The 15,616-nt window shown below is 37.8% G+C and overlaps 1 protein-coding gene across 1 annotated transcript; it reads left to right on the forward strand.

Moving 5' to 3' along the window:
• Window positions 1–4,809: 4,809 nt before the first annotated feature.
• On the forward strand, window positions 4,810–13,032 carry LOC117315794 (solute carrier family 23 member 1-like). The gene is made up of 5 exons (XM_033870193.1): window positions 4,810–5,066; window positions 7,357–7,610; window positions 7,924–8,197; window positions 8,717–8,812; window positions 12,516–13,032. Exons 1-5 carry the CDS (start codon window positions 4,931–4,933, stop codon window positions 12,707–12,709), a joined length of 954 nt encoding a protein of 317 aa, XP_033726084.1. The 5' UTR covers window positions 4,810–4,930; the 3' UTR covers window positions 12,710–13,032.
• Window positions 13,033–15,616: the final 2,584 nt, after the last annotated feature.

Below are 15,616 nucleotides of genomic sequence, written 5' to 3' on the forward strand. Positions count from 1 at the left end.
TAATATCGACTTTTGGTCTTATTAATGTCATTGATGAACCTACTAGAACTGGTCATACCAGGTCTAGTCTCCTTGATCCGATCTTTTTGACGGATTCAATCAAATATATTGACTCATCAGTTATTACTATTGAAAGATCATTAAGTGACCACGATTGTAGTCTAGTATCTATTGAAATTCCTTCTTCAATTGTAACTTCTTATAAACGTAAGGTATGGGTATACAAGCATGCTGATCGTAATAAATTCATTGATTTAATTTCAAATTTTGAGTGGGAGAATATGATAACGAGGTGCGGGTCAGTTGATATTGCGTGTGAAAACTTTAGCAAAATTTATTTTGTTCTTATATGTATTCCATTCAAAGAGATTACGATTAGACCTAAAGATAAACCGTGGATGACATCGGAACTAAGGAAAAACATAAGGATTCGTGACAGATTACATAAGAAAGCTCGTTCTTCTTCTCTTCAGCATGATATAAACTAATTCAAGGTTCAGCGAAATAAAGTCAACAATATGAAAAAACACGTTCGTCAAAATTTTTATAAAAATGTTAACGGACTAATTGATCAGTATTCTTCTTCAGATCCTAAAACATATTGGAGATTAATTAAGAAACTCATGAAATCTTCGGGTAACTCCCAATCTATTCCTACTCTTATAGATCCAGCTTTAGGAAATAGAGTTACGAACGACGGTGACAAAGCAAATATTTTAAATAAATATTTTTGCTCTATAACCGATGTTAATGATAGTAATTCAGACATCCCTATTTTAGAACAAAAAAACTGATAAAACACTAAGCTCGTTAAGGGTAGACACATAAGAAATTATGGATATATGGAAAGTTTTAAAATTAGGCAAAGCCTCTGGTCATGATGGGATGAGCCACCATATGTTGAAACATACTGCACAGTCAGTTGCAAAGCCACTTGAAATTCTTGTTAACTTATCACTTTCCTCTGATATCTATCCAAATATGTGGAAAATGGCCACCGTTATGCCATTGTTCAAAAAAGGTGATAGGCACTCTACGTCTAATTACAGACCAATATCTTTATTATCAACCGTAGGTAAAGTTTTTTGAGTGTGTTATTTATAAACATATTCACAATTACTTTATTGAAAATTCTCTCTTCTACAAGTATCAATCAGGTTTTATGCCTGGTCACTCCACTGTTCATCAACTAATAAAAATATATCATAATATCTGTTTAGCCCTTGAGGAGAAAAACACGTTTGCTTAGTATTTTGTGACATATCAAAAGCATTTGATCGTCTATGGCATAAGGGTTTGTTAATTAAATTAAATTCCTACGGTATATCTGGTAAATTGTTGACATGGTTAAGTAACTATCTTACAAACAGAAAACAAAGAGTATTCATATCCAATTCTTTCTCTGATACTGGTAATATTAAGGCAGGTGTACCACAGGGCTCTATCCTTGGTCCCCTACTATTCTTGATTTATATAAATGATATTGCTGAAGTCCTGCTTTCTGCTTCACGTCTTTTTGCTGATGATACTTCACTTATGAGTACATCTGCCTCTTGTAATGAAATTGAAATAAGTATTAACCAGGACTTGGAATCATTAAGTTCTTGGGCAAAGAGATGGTTGGTAGATTTTAATCCACGTAAAACACAAGTGATTTTTATTTCGAATTCTAACAACTTAGAAGTCATAAAATTGGAATTTGAAAATGAGTTCTTAAACTTTAGTAATAACCATAGACATTTGGGCGTCACTTTCAATTCGAAAGGTAAATGGAGTGACCACATTGAAAATATTTATACGTCTGTTCTTAAAAAGCTCAATGCACTGAGAAAATTGAAATACATGCTTAAACGTGATACATTAATAAGAATATATAAAACATTTATCTTACCGGTTTTGGAATATGCGTGTGAATTATGGGATGGGTGTAATGTGTTAGAATCAAATTTATTAGAAAAGGCCCAACGTGAAGCGGCACGTATTATAACTTGTTTACCTTCATATGCTAGTAGCAATTCTTTATACATTGAAACGGGTCTAGAGACACTTTCGGATAGACGTAATAGAAGAAAACTACAATTACTGTATAAGATGAAAAATAATATAACTCCAGATTTTTTAAATATTCTAGTGTCCCAATCTGTTGGTCAAAACACCCCTTATGCATTGAGAAATAGAAATAACTTTTGTTATTCCTAACTATAGGCTTTCCATTACAAATTCGTCTTTTTTACCTTCAACTCTTCGTCTATGGAACGAACTAGATCATAATGTTAGATCTTCTCTCCTAGCTTGAGCATTTTCAAAAATGCTATTACACCAGATATAGATACATTAAATCCTCCCAGTTATTATGGTTTTGGTGATAGGAAAATTAATGTAATTCATACCAAATTAAGGTATCAAAACAGTTCTCTCAAATATGACTTATTTCGTTTTAACCTGGTAGAAAATGCTAAATGTATTTGTGGTAACCCCTGTGAAAATGCCTTTCATTTTTTCTTTGAGTGCCCAAATTATGATATACAGAGGCAATTACTTTTTCTTAGTCTTCGAAATGAAGATATCGATGCAGCTATAAACTTACAGTTACTCCTTTGTGGAATTGTTCATCTGCCTGTAGACACTAATTTAATCATATTCAGAAATGTGCACAAGTTCATAAAAACAAGTAATAGATATTAAAATGCATGATATTTGTTTGTTCTGTAATTCATACATTTTGACAAATCGGAGAGCAATGTTACAAAGATATTACAAAGATATTGAATTGGTGACCTTTAGTCTTTATTTTGTCAAATATTGTAACTTTGTATTTGTTTTGGGAAAGGGCGTTGATAAGTTTCAAAAACTTGTGCCCAATCCCTTTGTACTTTTTGACAATAAAGTATGTTTAAATCAAACCATACCAATTCAGTATACATAGAAAATGTAAACTTTACTTGGAAGCTGCTGAGATGACCTCCCAAGGGGTATTGTTGGATCTTGTAACGCAATATATCGTAGAGGAGCAGAAATCACTAGTCCAATTATAATTAGATTGTGGTATATCTTCTAGTGCATGTTCCTTTTCCTTTGCGTTTTCATTCAGCTTCAAGGAAGTTTGATGGTTTCCGGTGTAATAACGGAAGTGTTCCTTGGCGCGACTGGCCTTCTGGGATACGTGGTGAACCTAGTGGGCCCCATTACCGTTTGTGTGACGATATCGTCGATTGGCCTATCTTTGTACCCGATCCCCGTTTATTACTGCAGCTCGTTCCTTCCGGTTGGCGTTGGGTGAGTTTGTGACGTCATCATCTATCTCAGTACCAATATATGGATAAGATTTAATCAAAGTTCGGAAAATACCTAGGAGTTGGCCAAGATGGAGTAAAATGACCACGCTTGCTTGTTTTAACCATAAGGCTTCTTTATAGTCGTTTTAAGTGTTTGGATTTGAGTATTGAATGGGGCCGCGGTGGCCGAGTGGTTAAGGTGTCCCGACACTTTAACACTAGCCCTCCACCTCTGGGTTGCGAGTTCGAAACCTACGTGGGGCAGTTGCCAGGTACTGACCGTAGGCCGGTGGTTTTTCTCCGGGTACTCCGGCTTTCCTCCACCTCCAAACCTGGCACGTCCTTAAATGACCCTGGCTGTTAATAGGACGTTAAACAAAAACAAACCAAACAAACCAAAGTATTGAATGTCGTGTTCTGTCTAAATCTCCGTAGGACTGATTCAGAATGTCTTCTTAGGAATACAGAGGTGTCGTTTAGGTAGTGAAGGATGTACGGCTAGGTATAATCATTCAGTCAATATTGAATCCCCACCAAAACATGTGATAAAGTGAAGATTATCGTTCTTCGTAACAAATATTCTCTGTTGCTATGTGTCTTGTCTGACGCAAAGATTCACCAAATGACGACCTTTCCTTAACCGTTACAAGTCTGTTTTGTCTTCTATACATGTAGGTGTGATTTATAACCAAACGTCACGTGGTTGATTAATACTGTCTATCTAATCAAACATCATCATTTGTTACAGCTGCGCGCTCATAATGATCCTGTGTATTTTGTATCTCTCACGATTTTCCCTCAACATACCCAAAATGCAATGCGGCAGAAAGAGGAAAGACCAATAAATCCGGGTCAACGAAAAGAACAAAGTTGCCATTTTTTGAGATATTTGCGGTAAGTCATCTTGTGATCCCCAACAATAACATAACTATGGCGATTCTCTGTTCAGTGATAATATGAAACAAACAAATTCATGAGTGCGTTTACGGGTAGAAGGGACACTACTGGAATTTCGCGTAAGACGTCATTGATTTATGCTGTCCCGCATTTGCTATAAGAAAAACTTGCAGAGCGGCGATTATAAGTAAGTTCTAACGTATACCCGTAGAGAACTTTGAAGTTTGAATGATGGATTTTCTGTAGATTATGTTTCTCGGTATCTGTATTTTCTGACAAAATGTTGTTTTTCTGGGTTAATTATAAAATATCGAGAAATCGAGTTTTAAAAATAGACACGTGAAGGTAGCTTAACTACTATATTGATAACGTTTTGTTTTTGTATTTTAGATATTGTAATTGTCGGGAACATTTTTATCATAGTTTGCATTTTGATTTGATAGTTATCGGATGTTTCTGGCGCAGTTTATTTTTTATTAAAAACATTTACTAGTCTTTTGCTGCATTTTTTTGCCTCGCTATCATTCTATAGGTGTAATTAAAGTTGGTGACGTCAGAAATTTTTGTTTCTTGTCATAGGTGACACATTATTTTCATGTACTCTGGCGTCACCGTTTCGTGTGTATTCTCACGTCATTTAGTTTGTTGATTCCATTACTGACGTCACCGTTTGTGTTTAATATGACGTCAATTCGTTTGTTGATTCCATTACTGGCGTCACCGTTTGTGTTTTGCAGATTTTCATTTCAGTGATACTTATGTGGGCGGTATGTGGGATCCTGACCTTGACAGATGTGCTACCTGATGACCCCAGTGACCCCGCCTATCGTGCCCGGACAGACACGCGCGGAGATCTGATATCCTTGTCACCATGGCTCTTCGTCCCGTATCCAGGTAACGTCCCAATAAAGATGTTGACTATTTCAATATCTTGTATTTACATCTAACTAGCGTTAACGCAATGAAAAAAAGTTGAGTGGATTAGTAAGCGGGAATCGGAAATATAATTCATGATGTCATCTCTTGGTGACGTAACGCAACGTCAGCTAGACGGCGCCATTTTGAAAAGACTAATCAACGCAATTTTAGCTTTTTCTCCTGTTACACGATGATCTCTTTACAAAAAGTTAACGTCAAGTGAGTATTTTGTCAAAAACTAAACTGAATATTGCAGAAATGGATGCATATTTAACTTCTCCACGAAGTAGACTAACAACAAACGGCTGAAGCGTACATCTCATATAGGACATTATTTAATATGATTCGTTTGCAAGGCGTGTTTTGATTGGTTACGGACCATGTTCTAATCTGCGATAGAATCATGACCAATCGTGTCCATGCCCCGTTTTTATCCAAAAAAAAAAATCCAAAAAGTGTAAATCCAGGTATGCCGTTTAATCTTCGGTAACAGGACTTTCACAACAATCCAAACACACCCGTGTAAAATAATGTTTCTAAATATATTTGACAGTAAACGTATCGGTCTCGAGTTCAAACCAAATTCCATGTTCTAATCGCCAATATAGCCACTCAAAACAACGTACTATCCCCTAATGACTCCGAGACGGAAGTCATGGATTGTGAATAATTAAAAAAGAAAAAGTCATTAAACAGAAATGTTGAGTTGTAACAAAACCGGTTACTTTGCGTAGATTAACGAGAACTATAGTATCTATAGTGTACAGACAAATTCTATATAGCTCTCACTCGCTCTCAGTTATTACAAATAACACCACCTCTCACTCGCTCTCACACAACAAATTATTCTTATGTTATTACAAATAACACCATCCTCTCACTCGCTCTCACTCGCTCTCACACAACTAATTATTCTTATGTTATTACAAATAACACCATCCTCTCACTCGCTCTCACTCGCTCTCACTCGCTCTCACACAACTAATTATTCTTATGTTATTACAAATAACGCCATCCTCTCACTCGCTCTCACTCGCTCTCACACAACTAATTATTCTTATGTTATTACAAATAGCACCATCCTCTCACTCGCTCTCACTCGCTCTAACACAACTAATTATTCTTATGTTATTACAAATAACACCATCCTCTCACTCGCTCTCACTCGCTCTCACACAACTAATTATTCTTATGTTATTACAAATAACACCATCCTCTCACTCGCTCTCACTCGCTCTCACACAACTAATTATTCTTATGTTATTACAAATAACATCATCCTCTCACTCGCTCTCACTCGCTCTCATACTAATTATTCTTATGTTATTACAAATAACACCATCCTCTCACTCGCTCTCACTCGCTCTCACACTAATTATTCTTATGTTATTACAAATAACACCATCCTCTCACTCGCTCTCATTCGCTCTCACACTAATTATTCTTATGTTATTACAAATAACACCATCCTCTCACTCGCTCTCACACAACTAATTATTCTTATGTTATTACAAATAACACCATCCTCTCACTCGCTCTCACTCGCTCTCACACAACTAATTATTCTTATGTTATTACAAATAACACCATCCTCTCACTCGCTCTCACACAACTAATTATTCTTATGTTATTACAAATAACACCATCCTCTCACTCGCTCTCACTCGCTCTCACACAACTAATTATTCTTATGTTATTACAAATAACACCATCCTCTCACTCGCTCTCACACAACTAATTATTCTTATGTTATTACAAATAACACCATCCTCTCACTCGCTCTCACACAACTAATTATTCTGATGTTATTACCAATGACTCCATCCCTCTTTCGCTCATTTGAAGTTCAAATGTTGTGAAACTTATATCAAATTCAAGTTTGAAGATTTCCCTACCAGAAAAAAAAAAAATGTTATTGGATAGGCTTAATAGCATATAAGAGCACACCAGTACTTGGAAGACAGTAACCCTGATATTTACAGTGGACAGGGGAACCCCTACCTGGGGAATTCCCGCCTTTTTACACATGGAATCGTACGTCTTTCTATTTATACCAGGAGTGTATATTTATAATTTTCAAAATCTCAACACCCTAATCTTCATTCTCGTATATAGACAGTACCCATTTCATGTATTATTTACTCAGGAGATAGCTACAAACCTAAGAAACACATTTTCTTAAGGGACTTGGTTCAGGTGAAACACCAGCTGATTGTCTGAATAAGTTGTGTGAGACCTTAAAATAATATCATGACGTCACTTCCAGGTCAGTTTGGTCCTATACGTTTCAACACAGCGGTATTCATAGGATTTATAAGTTCATACCTAGCCTCAAGCATAGAGTCCATCGGGGATTACATCATCGTCTCCCGGGCCACCGGGACCTTCCCCCCACCCCGTCACGCTGTCAACCGTGGGATACTGACGGAGGGCATCATGGGGGTGGTGGCGGGAGCCCTAGGGGCCGGGCACGCTACTACGTCATATACTGATAACGTCGTTATCATCAAACTCACACAGGTAAGAGCATGTATTATATGAACCATTCAGAGTCGTATCATGTCAAAAATACTTTAACATATAATATTGAAAGTGTTCATTTGACTAACAATAACTAATTGACAATTTAAGGACACAGGAAAACATTAGTATCATTACATATAAAAAAAAATTAAAAAAATAAATAAATAAAAATACAATGGATACGGACAATCATTACATTTGAAATAATAAGTCTTATAAAATCAGACAAGTTAATATCATTGGTGAAACTTGTCTATTTTATTTTTGAAAAAATCGTAATCAAACGGTACATGTTGTGTCCATTATCTAGGTAGCTAGTCGAAGTGTGATGATTTTAGCAGGAATCATTTGCATGGTCTTCGGAGTTATCGGTAAATTTGGCGCTGTGATGGCGTCACTTCCGGAACCGGTTATGGGTGGTGTGACCGTAATCACCTTCGGCTTAGTGGTATCCATAGGATTATCTTCGCTACAGAGGGTTAACCTTTCATCCACTCGGAACCTCGCAGTACTGGGCATATCGTTATATGTTGGCTTACTCACTTCCGAATGGTTGAAACTCAATGGTGATACCATCAATACGGGTAAGTGGGTTTTTTACTTAAAAAACAACAAAAATCAAACAAACAAACACACCAAAAACCAAAACGATATCAAAATACACCAGTAGTATAAAAGATGACAAAATATACCACAGTATCAAAAATTAATGACAAAAAGGATCTCATCTTTCAAAATAACGACATAACGTATCACCTGCCTTTCTTTGGTTATTCAGGTAAGATTTAGGGGTAACGTTCTCTGTGAAACCTTCTGTGTGTATTTAAAATGTATTCATACCACCGTAAACGCAATAAAAACACCGTTCAATCCCTATATGTGTGCAGGGATAACTCTGGAGGGGGCCATGGGGCCATTTTCTAAAATGGCGCACCAAAACTCACAAATATCTTCAATTTTCTATATATTGGCCCATATGATTTCTGAGATCTTGTCAAAATGGCCCATGGTGTTTGGGTCCAGGGTGAACCCTGTGTGTATATTTATAATGTATTCATACAAAGCGTACTGTTATATGTAGGTTACACACCTTCTGTGTACAGGTAACGCCTCTCTGGACCAGGTACTCAGACTCATCCTCGGGACACAGATGTTTGTGGCGGGACTTACCTCCATCATTCTAGACAACACTGTTAAAGGTATGTCTTCTACTTTGTTGTCGTCTCCTGTTGTTCTCCATGACACCCGTCCTTATATATCCCTGTATGTTTGTGTCTCCATGACACCAGTCTTTAAATATCCTTGTGTGTTTGTGTCTCCTTGACACCCATCCTCCTATATATATGGGTATAAGTGTCTCCTTGACACCCATCCTCCTATATATATGGGTATAAGTGTCTCCTTGACACCCATCCTCCTATATCCATGGGTATTAGTGTCTCCTTGACACCCATCCTCCTATATCCCTAGGTATAAGTGTCTCCTTGACACCCATCCTCCTATATCCCTGGGTATAAGTGTCTCCTTGACACCCATCCTCCTATATCCCTGTGTGTTTGTGTCTCCTTGACACCCATCCTCCTATATATATGGGTATAAGTGTCTCCTTGACACCCATCCTCCTATATATATGGGTATAAGTGTCTCCTTGACACCCATCCTCCTATATCCATGGGTATTAGTGTCTCCTTGACACCCATCCTCCTATATCCCTAGGTATAAGTGTCTCCTTGACACCCATCCTCCTATATCCCTGGGTATAAGTGTCTCCTTGACACCCATCCTCCTATATCTCTGGGTATTAGTGTCTCCTTGACACCCATCCTCCTATATCCCTGGGTATTAGTGTCTCCTTGACACCCATCATCCTATATCCCTAGGTATTAGTGTCTCCTTGACACCCATCCTCCTATATCCCTGGGTGTGAGTGTCTCCTTGACACCCATCCTCCTATATCCCTGGGCATTAGTGTCTCCTTGACACCCATCCTCCTATATCTCTGGGTATTAGTGTCTCCTTGACACCCATCCTCCTATATCCCTGGGCATTAGTGTCTCCTTGACACCCATCCTCCTATATCCCTGGGTATTAGTGTCTCCTTGACACCCATCCTCCTATATCCCTGGGTATTAGTGTCTCCTTGACATCCATCCTCCTATATCCCTGGGTATTAGTGTCTCCTTGACACCCATCCTCCTATATCCCTGGGTTTTAGTGTCTCCTTGACACCCATCCTCCTATATCTCTGGGTATTAGTGTCTCCTTGACACCCATCCTCCTATATCTCTGGGTATTAATGTCTCCTTGACACCCATCCTCCTATATTCCTGGGTATTAGTGTGTCCTTGACACCCATCCTCCTATATCCCTGTGTGTTAGTGTCTCCTTGACACCCATCCTCCTATATCCCTGGGTATTAGTGTCTCCTTGACATCCATCCTCCTATATTCCTGGGTATTAGTGTCTCCTTGACACCCATCCTCCTATATCCCTGGGTATTAGTGTCTCCTTGACACCCATCCTCCTCTATCCCTGGGTATTAGTGTCTCCTTGACACCCATCCTCCTATATCTCTGGGTATTAGTGTCTCCTTGACTACCATCCTCCTATATCCCTAACTGTTAGTGTCTCCTTGACACCCATCCTCCTATATCTCTGGGTATTAATGTGTCCTTGACACCCATCCTCCTATATCCCTGTGTGTTAGTGTCTCCTTGACACCCATCCTCCTATATCCCTGGGTATTAGTGTCTCCTTGACTACCATCCTCCTCTATCCCTGGGTATTAGTGTTTCCTTGACACCCATCCTCCTATATCCCTGGGTATTAGTGTTTCCTTGACAACCATCCTCCTATATCTCTGGGTATTGGTGTCTCCTTGACACCCATCCTCCTATATCCCTGGGTATTAGTGTGTCCTTGACACCCATCCTCCTATATCCCTGGGTATTAGTATCTCCTTGACACCCATCCTCCTATATCCCTGGGTATTAGTATCTCCTTGACACCCATCCTCCTCTATCCCTGGGTATTAGTGTCTCCTTGACACCCATCCTCCTATATCTCTGGGTATTAGTGTCTCCTTGACACCCATCCTCCTATATCCCTGAGTATTAGTGTCTCCTTGACACCCATCCTCCTATATCCCTGGGTATTAGTGTCTCCTTGACACCCATCCTCCTATATCCCTGGGTATTAGTGTCTCCTTGACACCCATCCTCCTATATCCCTGGGTATTGGTGTCTCCTTGACACACATCCTCCTATATCCCTGGGTGTTAGTGTCTTCTTGACACCCATCCTCCTATATCCCTGGGTGTTCGTGTCTCCTTGACACCTATCCTCCTATATCCCTGGGTATAAGTGTCTCCTTGACACCCATCCTCCTATATCCATGGGTATTAGTGTCTCCTTGACACCCATCCTCCTATATCCCTGGGTATTAGTGTCTCCTTGACACCCATCCTCCTCTATCCCTGGGTATTGGTGTCTACTCGACACCCATCCTCCTATATCCCTGGGTATTAGTGTCTCCTTGACACCCATCCTCCTATATCCCTAGGTATTGGTGTCTCCTTGACACCCATCCTCCTATATCCCTGGGTATTGGTGTCTCCTTGACAACCGTTCCCAAATATCCCTTGGGTAGACGAGCAACCTTAAATTCTTTAAAATGTAGCGTATGCTACACTCTTATCCATGAATTCATGATTTGACGAATATGGTAAGAACCACTTATCTGCGCCTATGTCCGTCCCAGGGAGCTGTCCGGCCCTGTGGACTTACCGGATGGATATACCGTCACCGGTCCCCTCAAATCGCCTGCCCGTACCCCTCGGTAGAAATTACAGGAGACGTAAAAACCAGTCAACCAACTAACCATACAATCTAATATTCAGAAAATGATTCATTCAGCAGTATATCGCTTTCCCTATTAAAATGATTTTAAAAAATAGTTTTATAAATAACGCATTGTATTTTTTCAGTAAGGGTCCGGTGGTTTATTTCAGGGATCAGCTTATATTCAAATTAAAGGGATCGGTAGGCTGATGGCTGTGCATGTTCTTTACTTATACCTGAATCACTTAAATTCACCTATATACTCGTTTATCAGTTATGTATATGCTTTGATGGAAGTCAAAACAAAAGTATGATTATTCTTTTTCGTATAATTTAGTATGTATATTTCATTAATTTATACATATACACTGTACCTACAGGCCAGAACTCCCAAACATGAAATATAACACTGATCTACTTGTTGTATATGTCGGTTATGTAATTATCCTCGTCAAGGGGCCGTGGTGGCCGAGTCGATAAGGACAGGTGTATCTACACTTTATCACTGGCCCTCCACCTCTGGGTTGCGAGTTCGAAACCTACGTCGGGCAATTGCCAGGTACTGACCGTAGGCCGGTGGTTTTTCTCCGGGTACTCCGGCTTTCCTCCACCTCCAAAACCTGGCACGTCCTTAAATTACCCTGGCTGTTAATAGGACGTTAAACAAAAACAAACAAACCAAAATCCTCGTCGATTGTACCATTAAACTAGATATATCCCTATACAGTTCCACGGTTTGTTTTCAAGGTATTTTACCTAGCAACGATCACATTTTTACACAATTGTGTGTAATAATCAATGTGATATATAACATTTAGGAGTCGTGATGGCTGAACGAAGAAAACATGCTAACGGAACCAAGCCTTCATACAAATCTAAGTGTTTTGTTTTTTATTGTAAATAGTACTGAGTAATCCAACCAGGTGAGCGATACAGGCCCCATGGGCCTCTTGTTTATTGTAGATAGTACTGAGAGATACGTACTCCATTACGTCGCGCGATTTCTTGCCTAACGATATTATTGTATTCACTCAATGACAATGACCTACTTCTGCTTTTACAGGAACAAGGACGGAGAGAGGTATGGATGATATGACGTCTTTCAATCCCGGAAGCGGAAGTCAGATAGATAAACACAAATTAGTGTACGATGTACCATTGGTATCAAAATTACAACAGAAAATCCGGATTTTTCGCCACATTCCGTTTCTTCAACCCTACAGTCCTCAACGGCAGACATGTGATAACCCAACGTGAAACGATTAATTAACCATGGATGTGAATGTATTAAACGCCGTATTGTATAATGAGTATTCTCTTTGTGAACTATACGCGATAGGTCTATATACATATGTGTGTAATTTATTGTAGATTATCCTCCCAAAGATATATATGCTTACATGTTTAACCCTTGACAGTTTTCAGACTAGATATATACCAACCAACCTATCGTGAATATAAAATTGGAGAAAAATAAAGTATACGAGAAATTCCCCAAAATAGTAACTGGGTCCGAAAGAACAAGTTTCTATGCAAATAAGTCTCACAATGCAACGGGCGGGTTAATTAACAGTCAACACAAAATGACAAAATTAAACGTAACAAGAAATATCTTTAAAAAAGATAAACGGCATAGTTTTAATGCTGGTGGTTATAATGTAAAACTGATGGTGAAATAAATTAACGAACTAAAGCGTTTTATCACGAATAACAAAATTATATCAGCTTGAATCATTTTTGTTAATAATAAGACTGCATTTGAATCAGGAATTTGATTTTAATAATGTGTCATTTAAAAAGAGAATCTATTTATTCAGCTTGCATTCAATCTTATCTTTGTTTCGTTTTTAACCGTACATCTGCATTTTGCATTTACCGCTACATTGACCAATCACATAATTCATCTTGACCAGTAACGCCACCTGTCGCGTCATATCCGGGACCAAAAGAAAATTAAATGGCTATGCCGAAAAAGAGACTGGAATCGGCAAAACCCCAGAAATTCCATAAAATAATTGATTCGTCGGAACTTGACGTCGACCTAGATTTGTATGGCCAGTAAGGTAGAAGACGCTCTCTCTTACGAAACACCTTATCTAACTCTCCCTGTACCGTGCTGTTTATATTCTGTTCTCCTTTAAGCGATTTTGAATTGTGATTATGGTTTCATTGTTTCCTTGGTATTCTTTGTTGTTTATTAATTAATACAGATTAAAAGCTTGAACAAGGATGCCGGAACTAGCCGGCCGTGTTTGTTTATATTTTTACATAGATTTGCGGACTAATGTTGCTTGACTAATTCGTACAAATTTTGTAGGCAGATAAAAACAGATCAAATACCACAATTCATTCCATTTTCATGATGGCGTTGTTTGTAAATATGACTTTTGTTCGTAATTTATCCTGTTTTTATTGGATTTGAGTTTATAGACTTACGGATCTTAATGTCAGTTTTATCTGGTTTCTTTTAAAACTAATCCGTGACATTTTCATGATTAATTAAACATTAGACAGATACATCTTAACTTCAGGTGGAATTTATTTAAAGGAATCTAATTTATAACATTCTTACCAGTCTACGATTGGTCCAGTACAGTATAATTATATAGGTAAGTTATATAGATAGGTTAATGAACCAATCAGTAGGCATCTCTCGTTTTGAAACTCGATCGATTTACAAAATGTAGTTTAGGTAAGTATGGGGAAACGATTTAAAACAAATTATAGTCGTCTAAAGGCTATGCCTACTTATCCCGAACGGACTGAATGTTTAAAGAGTTTATTTCTAACCTTATCTTAATTTTATAAATGTCAGAAGGTTTTCTTGAGATGTTTTTAGCTCTTTGTTAATTTTATCTCTAGTTTGTAACCCTAGCTGGGCATTTATCTCCCCCCCCCCCCCCCCCCCCCCCCCCAAAAAAAAACAAAAAAAAAACCCATCTTGGCCACTTTGCAATAATAAAGATAGATATGGATTTAAAGTAATTGATATATTTCATGTCCAATGGATATGTTGTTACGTTTTAGTAATTATGTAATTAATATGTCACCATGTCAACAACAATGTGACATTGTCTTTTGATTTCAGTAACTGTAGACTCTGACATGGGTCAGACTGGCATCGTTAATTAATTAATTAAAATTGGCGTAATTAAATACATACTTCCTGGCCAACCCATCATTATCGAACTGATAATAATCACCTGCCTCAAATACAAGCATTTCTCGTGTATTATTCAAGGTAAAAGAAAGATTGGTACGATTTTTTTCACACAATGTACATGTACTAGTTATATCAACCAAAACGGACGACGGTTTAATGGGGGAATATCTTAGATCCGTTATGTTTAAGCTATGTATGGATATATCGATATCTCAACGACAGTTATCGAGAATTAATCTACAGAATGTAATCTTATGATACCTGACACTTGTGGTTAGACTATATTATAATAACAATACAGTTCCATCTGCGCCCAGTTGTTCAAAAGGTGATTAGCTTATCACTTGAATAGTGAAAATCTCATTTCTCCTTTACAGTGATTAGCCTAATCATCATTTCAACAACTGGGCTCTTGTGACTTGAATACATTATTATACATTATTATTACAATACACTGCCATTTGTGGAAACACTGAATACACTGCACATTAACCAAATACCCAAAATCGTATTTCAAACTGTGTTGAGTATAAAAAATCTGCAATGTTATCATTTCTTTTTAAATTACCATCTTGACGATACGATTTCCACTCGTACACATTAGTTGATGACTTTGAAGTTCAAAACTGATTGTGATAAAATCAAGACGAGGCAGTTATACGACAAGCTGTGTGTAACACATCCGGGTCCTGGTGGCCCGTGTTGTATACAAATGTTACAAAGTCTATCATTTCTAACAATGTTTCTACTTATACCAACATCTATAGCAAGAGTTAAGTACTATTGTAAAGTGATATTGTCTAATATTTATATTTCCACTTAATTCAGACTCAATGAACCTACCACAGTTAACTCAAGTCATTTTTCAATGAACTATATCAAGTCCGGCGTAGGAATACATTTCTCGAGCTTGGACTATATTTTTTAATTCCTTTTCAAAAATGATCATATTTATATGAAATAAATTCCATTAAAAATCATATTTGTTTTAATTCGTTATC

This window comes from Pecten maximus, chromosome 17 (assembly GCF_902652985.1).
Source record: "Pecten maximus chromosome 17, xPecMax1.1, whole genome shotgun sequence".
In the NCBI taxonomy this organism is placed as follows: Eukaryota; Metazoa; Mollusca; class Bivalvia; order Pectinida; family Pectinidae; genus Pecten; species Pecten maximus.

What these genes read in the sequence shown, in the direction of transcription:
- LOC117315794 (XM_033870193.1), top strand. Translation starts at nt 4,931, where the DNA reads ATGTGGGCGGTATGTGGGATCCTGACCTTGACAGATGTGCTACCTGAT. An exon ending in GCTCTTCGTCCCGTATCCAG is followed by an intron (nt 5,067 to 7,356) that starts GTAACGTCCCAA and finishes CGTCACTTCCAG; the next exon opens with GTCAGTTTGGTCCTATACGT. An exon ending in TCTAGACAACACTGTTAAAG is followed by an intron (nt 8,813 to 12,515) that starts GTATGTCTTCTA and finishes CTGCTTTTACAG; the next exon opens with GAACAAGGACGGAGAGAGGT.